The following is a 14,979-nucleotide window of genomic DNA, read 5'->3' as shown; positions in this document are numbered from 1 at the left end:
ATGCTGGAGATGTCTGACTCTGCAATACTGACAAATGTTCACCTATACATTTTTAAAATTTACCTGGCTGAGAGTATGAAGGAACGTTCTACACTTTCAATCTTTAGTTCATTCTGATATGCCTCTTGAGTGGGTTTTCTGACCTGGAAGAAAACAAAATGATTGAGCAGACTCATCCAATTGAAAACCTCACTGCTGAAGCACAGCTAAAATTGCCCAATGCCCCCACTGCTGACACCCACGCCCAGCCTTCATATCCAGCTTGATCTACCATCACTCTCCCTCATCTGCTCTGTGCTCCAGATGAATTTAAATACCCACATACATGAAGGCCCAACTTCCCCACCTTCAGGCCTTTGCTCACACTATTCCCTGTACCTAGAATGCCTTTCCCTACATCTCAGCATGGCCAAATGTGACCAATTCTGTAAGGCTCTTGGCTCTTCCTCCAAAAAGACTTCCTCAAGTCTCCCTCTTCCTAACTACCACCAATCCCTCTACCATGTCCCACCAAAAGCTGCACGTTCTTTATTTTCTGAGCTCCCTCAAACTTTAACTGTGCCTTTATAGTGATATTTATTACAATCTATTTTATAGGTATTGATATGCAGCGTATTAGCTTCCCAACTAGTTGCTAAACTCCTGGAGGGATTGGAGTAGAGGTGGAGACAAAAGAATGCTTCAATTCATCTTTATATTTTTCACTAAACCGATAACACATTTTGTTTATAGTAGTTCTCAGTAAATATCTTATGACTAAATTAATGTATGAGGGAACAAATAACTACAAAAATGAATAAATGAACAAATGAACAGTAACACATGGAGAGAGAAGAGACAGGGATATGAGAAGATGATTATCTTAGGGCTTTTTCTCTAAATACATTTGGGTAAAAATATATCTTCTAACAGATGCACAGACCTTCATTCCAGCCAAGGAGAGCATGTTGTTCAGTTTGTACATCCCGGACTGCACTGGTGTTGTATACAACAGAGCATCATTAAACTGAAAGTAGAAACATTTCATAGGGCAAAGTAAAGCAACAAATTTCAGCTACAAAGATATTGGTAAGATACAGGAATAAAGGAACAATATTACCTCTTTGTTTAAAACTCTCTGAATATAATACTTATATTCTGCTTATAAAACCAGAACCACCTAGAATGTACTATTAGAATATTACTAGAAGGCAATTTCTAGAAAATGTGCTTTCTTTCCAAGTTCTGTAACAGATTTAACGTTTTCTGAATTCTAAATCCCACCTAAGGTATTATAATCTGCCAAAACAAACCACTGATTGAATCAATTTTTCCAAATCAGAGATGAAATAAACTAAACTCAAAAAGGAAGTGAATTTCTAGTTGTGTATCATACAAGACTTTGTTTCCTATACTTGACATGCAAACAAGCAATCCAGCCAGTCAAAGATCCTACTAAAACTGCTGTCTGAATGTGCCAATCTTATCTGTCCTGAACAACCATCTCCTTTCATTAAGCAATTATCCCTGCCTCGGGCGCAACAGAAACACACGTGGCCACTTACCAGGAAAAACATTCGGGGCTGCATGACTTTCCGAGATAGCTTCATCAGAATTCCTTCTTTGAGAAAAACCTGATTCATCCAAACAAACACCCATTTAGTACCCTCACAACACAACTACAATATACATATACATGTAATTTCCTTTTCGACCTTCTTTCCCCAGAATTATTTTGTGTGGAGGCTGGGCAGATGTAGTTTCCTTGTTACTTTTTACAGCCGTGGCTTCTTTTCAAACCCTGTAAGTCACTTAGGAATTGGATAAGCCAGCAGAGTTTCATAACTCCAATACTGAGCCCAGGGGTACCATATGGTTTGAAATGTAATTGACTGAGTGTGTACTTGATCTTGAGGCATAGCCAACATCCTGACAATTGCACTTTGTAATTTTCCTGAATTCATTCCCTCAGTCACTTTTGTGCTCTATGAAGAACATCAAAATACCAATTTTCTCCCTCCCCTCATAATCTTCTCTTACATTAAAGATTTTAATTGAAACTGTCTTTAAAGCTGTGTGAGGTCAGCTAGCATTACACAATAAAATGATCCTATTTAATCAGTTACTCTGTGGGGTCCCTTGCCATTCTTCTAATTGAATTGGACTTCTTGTCACAATGACTTAAATCATGAATGTTTTGAAAGGATAGAATGAACTTAGTTGATCCAGATTGGGTCACTGAAGAGTAACAATAACAAATAACCTATTTTCATAACTCAAATGAAAACAGCTACAAATGGTGCCTAGATCCATTGTATTAAGTTTGCAAAAGGCAGTCTAAAACACTTACCCGTCCAGGCTGAACTATTTCATGGTGTCCATTTAAGCTGTACTGAATTTGCATAAGTTTCTGAAAGTTGTCCTACAGAAAGAGAATGCAGAGCATATGAAGGCACGGGCTCCCAGGTTCAACAGTACAGCAGCCGTGAAATGAAGATACTTACTCCTTGCTTCATGGTGTCATTGGCATGGTTGGCTACCTCTATAACAACAGCAAGGGCATCTAAAATATGTAGGAACAGAAGGGGCATTCGATCACTATCATTACCAATGAATTGCAACACTGAGCAACTCCAGACGACAAGACAGCTAGTTCACAGCCACGGACCACTGCAGGAGACCAGTTAACTGTGAGTAGGCAGAAATAGAGGCGATGTGGTTCGATGAGAGCAAAACCAAGGAAAAACAGTACTTATAAAACAATGAGCCAAAGAAAGACTCTAAAGATACATTACAGACCATGTGTATCAATAGCATGAACGTCAGGGTTGTTTTGTGCTGAGAGTTGATTATTCTGTTGAAGTTTATAAGGATAGATAGGATTTTACCTGGAAGCTGAGGACCATTCCAGGATAAACTGCCTTGGGAGAGAAGGATCCTGGGATAGGAAACCAGAATTATGAGGACCAGCTATTTAAGAGGGTCAGGGCTTAGCTGCCTTCTCTTAGTCTGATCCCAAGAGGGAAGAAATGCCACATGGAAGCATACTAGACCTTAGGAAATTACGCACATTATTTTGTGAGTTGGGTTATTTAGCTTCACCTGTGTTTTATTCTTTTTATTAACCTCTTGCCTTTATTAAATGTTTTTGAATGCTTCAGTTTGTCATCTTCATAACTAGATATAAAGGAAAAAGTCTATACTTTGTCTCCTTTTGGGCTACAGTTGTTCTCAATTCAAGAGAGTAGTGTTCCCCTAGGGACACTTGGACATGTATAAGATAATTTTCGGTTGTCACAATGACTGGGAAGGTCCACTGGCCTTTAATGGGTAGGAGCCAGGGATGTTAAACATCCTGCAATGCTAATTAGAAATCCACACAAAGAAGGTTATCTCATATGACAGAAGCCCTATCATTGAGAAAAACTGGTAAGAGTGTTAAAGAAGGAAGCATGCCCTTCTGAGGATGGTGTGGCAATGACAGTAGTCGTCACTAAAAGGACTATTAAAAAAAAAAAAATCTATTTCCAGAAAGGGTTTGAGGTGTTTTGGTCCAGTTACTATACCTACCAAGGGATACTCTTTCTGGTACCAACCCTGGAGGTGCCTATAGTCTTTAAATGTATTATTATCACCATTATTAAAGGAAAGCTGTATTTCCTTATAGAGACTCAAACCACGTATCAGAATTTACTGTATCTGGCTCTCATCATGGCAGATATTCAAGAGGTGACCTTGGACACATTCCCTGCTTTCTGGCCTGCTTGAACTTCCAGTGGACAGGGATAAAAGCTTTAAAATTTAATGAATAGATGAAGTAATAAAGCTGTTGCTATTTGGTCACCTGGCCTCCAAGCTCTGACTTCTCCCATCCATTCTGCAATTCTACTTTCCTCATATCATCCCTTTAAGAGGCCCTGGTGACTCTGTTCCTTTAACTCTTCTGCTTATCTTCCAAAGGTATATTAGTCTCATTTTCCCTCACCCTTGGGCAATCTCATCACTTTACTGCATTGCCTCTGGCCATACAGTGCACATCACTGTTCGCTGCTTATCCTAAGCGATGTCTTTGTTAAAGTGTGTAATTTTCTTTAAACAAGCTCCTTAATTTCTGACCCTGTATTTGTTTTACCTGCAAAATGGAGCTAATAACTCACTTTCCTTGAAGGCAGAAGCCCTGGGACAGATGTTTTCTTGAGGCCCGATCTGCTAAAATCTGTCTAAAATATTTATCTTCATGAGACAGACTCTGACCTGGAATGCCCACTCTTCCTCTCGTCCACCATCTCTCATCAACTCATCTCTGGTTCCACTTCTCTCTAAGCAAAGCTCTGCCTCTTCAATCCTCACACTTTCCTCCGTCTTCCAAATGATTCTATACTGCTAAGTGCATCCTTACTTTAAAGCTATCTGCTTTGTTCTTTATCTGACAGGTATCATAGACTCTTCTCTCTCTTTTAATATTTCTTTATTTATTTCGTTATGCCGGGTCTTAGTTGCGGCACGTGGGCTCCCTAGTTGCAGCATGCAAACTCTTAGCTGCAGCATGCACGCGGGATGCAGCTCCCCAGCCAGGGATCGAACCCAAGCCCCCTGCATTGGGAGCGCGAGTCAGAACCACTGCGCCACCAGGGAAGTCCCTATCACAGACTTTCTTCTTCAACTAAATTATATGTTTATCAGAGACAAGAAGCATGTCATGTCCCCCACTCCAAACTTTTCCTTTAAAAAAGCACGTTTAAAAGCATAACACTTGCGAATAAAAGATGTTACAGAAGAAGTAAAATGATTAATAGAATGAATAAGAATCTCTACAAAAATGGGTTAAAAACCTTTCAGCTTTGTAATCTGATAATGTAAAGGATGCACAAGAATGTGATCAAAATTCATAAAATGAATGCCGTGGAGATGGATTTGTCTAATGTGTTTCTGTAGATTAGAACCAGGGATATACCTATGACATTTAAAAGAGGTAGTTTGGGAATAAATAGAAAGAAACACTACTCTCCTAAACAGAACTAAATCCTCGTGTGTGTGTGTGTGTGTGTGTGTGTGTGTGTGTGTGTGTGTGTGTGTGTGAGAGAGAGAGAGAAAGACAGCAGACATACATGCAAACACACACAGACACAGACACACACAGTGGATTATCCCATGAATATCAATGAGTCCCTTGTATTGTAATGGACTATTTTCCTTAAGTACTACTGGGGTGAGGGGGTGGAAGGATGGTAAGGCTAATGCCCATCATTAAACAGTCCCAGAATAATAGAATATTTTAGACCTTATCTCTAATTTGTGTAGTTTGGTCACTTCATGGACTCATGATTTTAAAGCTTGAAAGGACCTTGCAGATCAACTGGTTCAATCTCTGTTTTTGAAAGCAGTGGACATTAGAGAAGGTGAGTGCACCCCGGCACAGAGAGACTGAGCCCAGGAGGACGAAGTTCCCTGACCACAGACTATGCTGGGACCACTCTCTCAGGAGGCTGGCGCCAATGGCTGCCTGACCATGGGCATCTTTTGCCCCTATAATTTCACTTGCATCCAGCACCACTTTATCTAGTTCTATTTTAATCTGCCTAAAACAAAGTTTAAAAAGGCTTCTTATGAATAAAACACAGTTTTGTATGTGGGTTTTGTTACGTTTTTACTTTCCAGGTTCAAACGAACATAATATAAAAACTTCTATAACACACGAGACCACAAAAATTGTTTACCTTGAGTGTCTCTGTAATCTCCAGCATCTTCTAAGAGATTTTTTAAATAGTCTAGAAAAGGAAAAAAAGTTATGGTATTTAGTATAATAAAGCACTAAGGAAAAAACATTTGTCTTTCTTATTCAATACTCTAGTCAGCCTTATTGGTTAATATACATATTCATTCTGTTTGTGCTACCTTTCTAAAAATGAAAGAATAAAAGCCCTGGGATCAATTTGAAATCAGGACACAGAATCAGAGCTAGAAAGAGGCTGAGAGGTTGCACTGGTGATTTTAGAGATGAGGAATCAGGCTACCGAGGACACGGTCTCACTCAAGTGATACAACCTCTCTGTGGCAGAGCCAGGACCAGAACCCAAACCCAGGTCTCCTGATGCCCAGTTCAGCTCTTTAACTCCAACACGCACAAAGTACCTTAATCTCAAGATCAGATGCATGTTTAGTACCAAATTTCAAGCATTAATAGATTGAATGTCTAAGGAACTCTGAGATTTGGCAATCTTAAGAGTCTAACAATGCCCAGAGCACCAGAAAAATGCAATACATGTATCTAGACCAGTGGTTCTCAAATGGGGGCAGGTTTGCCCCCCAGGAGAAATTTAGAAATGTCTGAAGACATTTCTGATGATCACAACTGGGGAAAAGGGGATGTCACTGGCATCTAGTGGTTAGAGGCCAGAGACACTGCTAAACATCCTACAAATGCACAGGACAGCCCTACAACAAAGAATTATCTGCGCCAAAATGTCAATAGGGCTGCAGTTGAGAAACCCTGGTCTAGATGAAGATGGTCTGTAAACGAGTAACATGGTATATAGTGGTTCTAGTAATACGAAAAAAAATTTAAGGCAATAGGTTATATTTCATAAATCCTGTAACCAAGGAATGTTACAGGATTTCAAAGTAATACTTCCTTCTCTGTTGAGAAATGCTGGATGACTTCCCATTAACTCTCTGATTAAAACAAATTCTATTTCCTGGAATTTCAAGTCCCCGCTACATGGTCCCTGTTGACTTTTCTGCTTTTCTCTCTTGCTACTGCCTTACACAGGCCCTTTGTTCTTAAGTCTGATTCTGCACAATTCCTTAAACACTTCCCATGTGTTCCCTGGCTCTATACTTTTTGTCTTTAATGTTCCCTTCTTCTGAATCCTTTCTCTGTCTCTGCGTATAAAAATTCTACTCATAATTCTTCAAGGTTCATCTCAAATTCCTCCTCTCTTACCAAACTTTCCATTTGAAAGAAATATTCTTTCCCTTTGAATAACACATTACACAGCAGTTACTGTATGCCTTCTATCATTTTCTTTTTCATTAGACTCAAGGCTCCTGTGGGCAGGGCCTGCCTATATCTGATTCATCTTTCTATCTCTCATAGCACTTAGCCAGAGACTTCGCATGCAAGGGACAAGAAATGCTTAATGAATTTTAAAAAATGATTTTTTTTAGACAGGACTGTGTCTTATTTTAGGTAAAAGGCAATAAAGGCTGAAACCAATCCTAATGCCCATGGGAGTTGGGAAATGGAAAGAGGAAAGGCATATTAAAAGACTGAATGCATTTTTATCAGATCCAATCTCCATTTAGCAATATTATGGAACAGATATAATTTCATCCCATGGATTTATGAAGTCATGCTCAAAGGCACAAAGAAGAACTTGGACGTTAGTGCCAGATTTTCAAACTTAATAGACGACTAACATACACACCCAACTGCTGAAACTATACATCTTTGACACAGTGATCCAAGAACCTGTGTGAGTCTAGACATGCACATTATAAATACCCAGCCCTGGCAACAAGCCACAGCGAGATATCGTGTATGACGATGTTAAGCTTCTGTGCACCACAGCATAGGTTCCACCTTGCCAGAGACCATCACAAGCAATTTAGATCTGAAAGTAATCTGAACATAAAAGTTGGAGAGCAATTCTTCCAACCAAATAAATAAGAAACCCACAAAAATTAACAAAATACATTGATTATACACTACACTTAGCCTCATCTGGAGAAGAAAAATGAACTTAATCTCACTCTGACCCCACTCAGAATGCATTCCATATATAAGCCACGTTTAGTGAATCCAAATATTTAACTTTTCCATGAGAGCGACAGGGTTAGGGAGAAAAATCTACTCTTCTTGGGCTACTTCATTAATCAAAAGGGATGTTCCTTAAAGCTGCAGGTAGCTGAAGAGTGTGGAAATGAAAGCAGATTTACCTAAGTATCAGATTCATAGCAAGTTCCCATTTTATCTTCAATTCTTGTTCTTCAATACAGAAGCATATCCACACAAGCTGAGACATTTCTCTAAACCAAAAGAGGTCACTGGAAGATGTCCATATTAGGAAATCCTGACCTCAGAATCACTGTGCTGAGCCCAATAATCTTCTGAGTTACGTTTTCTTTCCTTGTACTCAAGCTCAGCTGCTGCTCGCCAACCTAAACTTTTAGGAACGAAGTGGAAATACACAAACTGGCTGGGCAGAAAACCCACGATGAAAATGTTGCAAAATCATGTTATTAATCAAGGAGAAAATGGGGTTAAGGTTTACTTTCCTTGCCAATTAAAAAAAAAAATCTTAAAACTCAACTTACAAAATTCACCTTTCCAAAACTGAATTTTAGAAATTCAACTTTCTCATGTATTCATCCATATTTTCAGGGCATCTCACTGCAGTACCTACTCCTTTTGAGAACTTTTACCTTTTCTAGGAAGACAAGACCATGATCCCCTCAGTTAAGAATCACTAGTGCCTTAACTACAGAATGAGAAGAACGAGACTGATCACGCTGAGTCAGATGGAAGGAGCAATGGAATCACCAGCTGCCCCAGTGACTGTCATAACCCAGGTGAAACGCAGGAAGGGAAACCAGACAGACACTCCTGCATTGGTCATTTGGAATTGTTTACTACATATCATTTAGGTCCTAGCATCCTGCTGGAGCTTCATTAAAAAATCGAGGAGAGCAGAGGAGTCATCTCAATTTGCCATGTTGGGCTTTTAGTATTCTATGACTTTCCTGTTTCCACCAAACCAAACAAGGATTTTTCAAAACTTCAGTAATAAAAATGCCTCAAATGCTACTGAGGTTATTTATATCAAAGAAAAAAGGGTTGGTACAGCATGCCTGGACACCACAAAATGTACTTTCTGGCCACCAGGTGGCATCGTTGATTAAAAGTTAATCAGTCCCCATCACCATCATCCAACATTAGCAGCACAAAACTAACCAAAACATAGCATGTGCAGTCTTAAGGGCTATGCAAGTTAACTTTGTCCTCATATATGAGGCCCAGAGTGAAAGAATGAGGACCCAACAAATACCATACCTTGTTAGAGGTCTAAGTTTCCAATACATGGGCTCCTAGTAAGCCTTACAATCCCTTGATTGCCTAATCAACGAATAATCAACTTAAAGCAGAAAATGATTCAGAGGTACAGTAACCATTTCCTAAAAATGAGTCATCTGTGGGAATCGGGGACTTTTTAATTCAACAGCACCCAGTCAGATTCCTGGACTGCGTGCTCAGAAACGGTTGGTGGCAGAGCACAGAGGAAATTAGCATATAGGACGGGGTAACGTTCCAAAGTCAAGTGTTTTGAATTTAAGGACATGTCTTGCTTTGTATTATCTAGATTTCTTCTTTCCTCCCTACATATGTAATGAAATCAGCAACAAAATACAGAATTATGAGATCTAGAGAATAATAAGTCTAGTCAATGAAAGCCTGTTTGCCAAAATTTCAAATGTTAAAAGAAGCCACCTAAAATTATCCTGACTTGTGAAACAGAGTAGAGATTATTTTAAATACCAAAATAAAGATCAAGTATCAGGTTGTAAGACACACTGCTGCCATCTCGAAGGTGGCTTGGCGAAGGGCTCAAGAGCTCTTGTTGGGAGTGAGAAGACAGATTCTTACTTTCTTTGTCCAGCCATGTCTAGCAGAGGTATGTATGTGACTCTGACCATGTCCTGTGGCACTTCTGGGTGTCAGTATCCCCATACATAAAATAAGTAGGCTTGGCCCAGATTCAAAAACTAATGACTCTCATTCTAAAGTATCATGAAGCATACCACGAACATCTCTCTAAAACAACTATTTATTTTGAAGTATTTCCTTCTATTTTTATAAATGCTTGACTTTACTTAATTTTAATAATATATAGAATTTTATAGCACATTTAAAGTATTCTAACCCGTACATTTTTTTTAATAAATAGGAGTAGCGAACATGCCACTACAGGGATATATGATATGGGATTTAGGTACTCTATTATTAGACTTAAGTCATTTTTTAGTTATCTTGTTTTGGCTGTTATAAATTGCATGGCCATACATCCTAATTTGCCCATATGATTCTGCCATATACCTGTTGTCCAGGTATTACTATAAATACTGCCCCTTGCACTCTTGAAAGGTACTGTGTTTGAATAATAAATTGTGTGATTATTTTAATTACAAGTAACAGTGGTCAATATCTTGATATATTTGTCTTTTTCTATACTTCACATTTTGGGTGTGTATGTGAAGGGGGCAGAAGATCAATGGGAATGAAAAGGTGTTTGTTTTTTTTAAGTACTTGATATATATCATGAGAAACCTTTCCTAAAAGGATATACCAATTTAAAATATCATTATTTATATATGAAAATACCAGCTTCAGTAAATGATTGCCAGTTTTGTGTATTGTAGTTTTTTATTGCTAATGTAGTAGGGGGAACTGATAACTTATTTTAATTGATATTTATGATTCAGAGGATCTTAAACATGCCACAGTGTATTTATTATGTATACTTTTTCTGAGTGAATTGTTTATTCATATTTTTAGTCCAGATACCTATAAAAGTTTTAATATTCTTAATGAAATAGTATTTTTTCGTATTTGCTACAAATATGTTTTCTGATGTACTGTTTATCTTTTTATTTCAACTATATTTTAAACCTTTATAATGTTTTTATTATATAGAAGAGTTGAAAGGTATCAATATTTTCCTTTATAATTTCTTTAATTTTGGGGGCTTAGAAAATCATCCCTCCTCCTCTCCCTACCCTGAGAGTTTTAATAAATAACCAATTTTATTTTTTCCCTGGTTTTCCTATAGTTTAATGCTTCATATGTAAATTTTTTTTTTTAAGTTAAGACTTTATTTTTTTAGAGCAGTTTTATGTTTAGAGCAGTTGAGGGGAAGGTACAAAGATTTTCCATATACCTTCTGCTTACACACATGCACAGCCTCCCTCAGTATCAACATCACCCACCAGAGTTGGGCATTTATTACAACTGATGAACCTACATCGACACATCATTAGCATCTAGAGCCCATAGTTTACATTACGGCTCACTTTGGTGTACATTCTATGAGTTCGGACAAATATATATAATGAAATGTATCCATCATTATGGTATCATACAGAGTATTTTTACTACCCTAAAAATCCTCTGTGCTCTGCCTATTTATATTTAGCTTTGATTTTTATTTTTAGTGTATCCAATAATGTATGAATTTTAATTAGTTTTTCAAATTTTAACAGGTTATTCACCAAATAATCCTTCTATTGTCTTGCACTTCCTACTTTGTCAACATTAGATTCTTATAAACAGTCTATTTCAAGTTACCTCCCTATTCCAATGGCAGATAATTATTATTATTTTTAATCAATAGGTCTATTTTTGCAACAGTATTACGTGTCTTTAACTGTTGATGTTTTAAAATATGTATTGACTGATGTTTCCCTCTCAGAATATTCTTTAATGATGTACTCTATTTATTACTATACACAAAATCATTTTGATATGTATCGATAAAATTGCAAACTAAGTTAACCTTAATGAGAATATGGAGTGTCAGCAACTAGTTAAAAGCTAAGTTAATGGTTCTATAGTGTCTAGTATCCCTTTAAGCACAAATGCTAAACCATGGGCTTCAGGAGGACCAGGAGCCTGAATTAATTATCCTTATATCCCCCAGCACCTAGAACAAGGTCTGGTGCATATTCAACAAATGTTTCCTTAATTTATGATGGACTAAATGACACTCATTTAGGGTTACCACTTCTTGCTCCATATTTTACTAAGCAGTTGAGATGATACTCTGAGGGTCTAATTAAAAAGTGTTCCAGTCTCTGCTCTAATTCTCCTGCTTCTCAAATATTAGGTCAGTTCTGGCCTCTGAGAATGTGGCCCAGAGATGCCTAAGTTAGAAAAGTGACCTTTCCGGGCTCTCAGGTTCACAGATTCATGTTCTTGGAAAGCTGGCAATGCCTTTCTGTGAATTAAAAAGGCCACTTCTCCTGGGCTGATGCAGCCCCTCACCAGGGCACACAATATGGCAAGCGGAGCGCTGGCTGGACTTAGAACTCAGCCGGGAGCCCTTGTCAGGGCATAGCCACATGAGGCAGCCCTGGTCTGTCTTACTTTGATAAGTCTGGTCCAGAGGTGGCATGCCCTAAGGACTCACAAACCAAACCTGATGCCAGGCTCGTCCTAGGACAAAATTTTGGATCAGATCTTACAATGGACAGAATCTCCCTTTGGTCCCTTTTTAGCAGGACATGTTGGCTTGGCATACACAGAATGCCCTTAGGGGAGTCAGACCCATAGGAAAGTCAACAAATGTAAACATCCATTATTTTGACTTCATTGAGACTGCTTTTCTTCGTGGATACATTTAAGCCTGCCAGTTTATCAAGTGAGAACCTCACACGTACAGAAATGGCCTTGATGCAGGCAAGTCCCACTTAAGGAACCTCTTATCCAAATTTGGTCCCCACCACCCTAATAATTGAGGTTTGGGGAGATAAGTATATTTTACTACCCAAAGAACTGCTAAGTGAAGAATAAAGCAAATATAAACACCAAAGTGAATTCAAGTTTGACTGAATTTCAGTGTTTTCTCCAACTGGACCAGTTCCCTTTTTTTTTTTTTTTTTTTAATGGCCGTGCGGCTGGGGGATCTTAGTTCCCTGACCAGGGATCAAACCTGTACACCTTCAGTGGAAAGGCAGAGTCCTAAACACTGGACCACGAAGGAATTCCCTGGAAGAGTTCCTGATGTGAGCCCATGATTCTGACACATGCTAAGAGGGAAACTCTTTGGCGACAGACTCAGCTTCCTAGATCTTTGGCAAGGCCCATTCCAGCAATAGAGGCATTCGGTTACTTGCAGGGAATCCAAGTCAAATCTATACTGAGAATTGGAAAAAGAATGGCTTTGCAGTAATGTCTATGGGTAGAATTCAGAGGGTCTGCAAACTTGGACAGGCAAAACCAAAATTTCTACTAATCTCTAAGTGAAATACGGAATTTCATTACGAATATAGTCAACAAATCACAGTATTATCAATGACACCAGGGCTTTATCACCATAGAAATCGCATGTTTTTTTATATGACATTATGGTTGTTGCAGGCATCTCAAAATATTGCTTACTCTCACCACTACTTCAAAATCATGAAAATTATTAGATCCACACCACCTCTTCCTATTTAATGTATTACCTAAAGACGCACATGTATTACTCTGCACTCTTCAAAATTATTTTAATAACTTTATTTCAGGCCAATTGGTTTCCTCTTAATCTTACGAATTCTATTCTGTAACTTCAAAAATTACTCCGAGAAGAGATCCATAGGATTCACCACATTCCCAGAGGGATTCTGGTATAACCTTAAAAAGGTTAAGAACACTTGTTTTATATAGAAAGTGAGATTACATTTAAAAGCTATAATAGAACAAGCAGATAAAATGTGCTTACCTCTTATATCCTGAAGTCTTTCTGTAGTACTAAAATACTTCATGGACATAATTTATTACATATCATCTCTCAAAATACCTTATTCACAACTACGATTAAAAATGAATTGCGGGGCTTCCCTGGTGGCGCAGTGGTTGAGAATCTGCCTGCCAATGCTGGGGACACGGGTTCAAGCCCTGGTCTGGGAAGATCCCACATGCCGCGGAACAATTGGGCCCGTGAGACACAATTACTGAGCCTGCGCGTCTGGAGCCTGTGCTCCGCAACAAGAGAGGCCGCGATAGTGAGAGGCCCGTGCACCGCGATGAAGAGTAGCCCCCGCTTGCCACAACTAGAGAAAGCCCTTGCACAGAAACGAAGACCCAACACAGCCATAAATAAATAAAAATTAATTAATTTAAAAAAAAAAAGACTTAAAAAAAAAATGAATTGCAACAGAACAAGAGCTGAGCTAATTACAACGGGAATTCTGAATGTTATCACCCTCCCATTTTACATGGACGGAGCTGCTTTGTATCAGGGCCTTTGGGTTCCTCAGAAAATAAATTCTTTGGCTGGTGTCCAGGACAGCCTCGCCTTTCATCAAGTTCTGCTCTAGAGAAAGTGTTAGAATGATTTTAGCCTATGGTTTTCAAACAAACACTTTTTAAGCAGAAGTTTGAATTTTCAGAAGCAAAAGTTTCAATTTTCAGTAAGGGATTTTTAAAAGTCATGCATTAATTTGATTCTGATCTTTTGTCAAATCTGCTTATTAGCCTGTTCATAACTCAAATTTATAGCTTCAGAACAGAACAGATGTTTTTAATATCCCATTTTCTACCAACATGGGAAATCCTGGATTTCTAAAACCTAGAGGGAGTTAATGCCATCCCAGACTAAAGGCAAAGATTACAGGAAAAGTAATATAATATGTTGTTAAAGTCACTTATAAATATTTTGAACAAGATCAAAGAAACTACCTGATCCAAATTTAATCAAAGTTCAAAAGCCTTTCTTCCCCTCCGCAAATACAGAAATGGAAAAAATACTTCAGAGAAATTTTTAAATTATATTTTTCATTATATTTTCTCCACTATGATCCCCACTGATTCACCTTGTTTCAACACCAATGTAGTAGCTTTCCACAAATAAAAGGCTTTTCATTGAAAAGTTTATAATACATATAACACAAAATAAAGACAAAAACAAACAAACAAACAAAAAAAACACCTAACAAAAAAACACCAACCCTAAAAAGATATATGATAGTCATTCCTGGATGGTAGAAGATGAAGAGGGAATTTTTTTTTTATAATATGTAACATATTTTTTATAGGCACAAAAGATCCCTTCAAAAAAAAAAAGGGACCCCTACAAAAATAAATCCTCAGAATATTCTCACTCAAACAAGTGACCAGGAGCTTCCCTGGTGGCACAGTGGATAAGACTATGTGTTCCCAATGCAGGGGGCCTGGGTTCGAGCCCTGGTCAGGGAACTAGATCCCACATGCATGCTGCAACTAAGAGTTTGCATGCCACAACT

General features: G+C 38.2%; 1 protein-coding gene across 8 annotated transcripts in view; it reads right to left on the bottom strand.

Moving 5' to 3' along the window:
- The window catches only part of FGD6 (FYVE, RhoGEF and PH domain containing 6), a 110,313-nt gene that overhangs the window by 19,979 nt on the left and 75,355 nt on the right, over positions 1-14,979 (bottom strand). For all 8 annotated transcript variants that reach the window (XR_014252175.1, XR_014252176.1, XM_082418790.1 and 5 more), the window contains 6 exons: positions 5,697-5,747; positions 2,484-2,542; positions 2,330-2,401; positions 1,545-1,613; positions 923-1,006; positions 64-143 (listed from right to left, as the gene is read on the bottom strand). Coding sequence is in view for 6 of the 8 variants with exons in the window: in XM_082418790.1 (XP_082274916.1) it covers positions 64-143; positions 923-1,006; positions 1,545-1,613; positions 2,330-2,401; positions 2,484-2,542; positions 5,697-5,747 (415 nt within the window). In the remaining 2 variants the exon portion in view is untranslated. The remainder of the gene's footprint in view (positions 1-63; positions 144-922; positions 1,007-1,544; positions 1,614-2,329; positions 2,402-2,483; positions 2,543-5,696; positions 5,748-14,979) is intronic.

This window comes from Balaenoptera physalus, assembly GCF_965194825.1.
Source record: "Balaenoptera physalus genome assembly, chromosome: 13".
NCBI lineage: Eukaryota > Metazoa > Chordata > Mammalia > Artiodactyla > Balaenopteridae > Balaenoptera > Balaenoptera physalus.
This window is presented reverse-complemented; position numbering and strand designations above follow the sequence as displayed.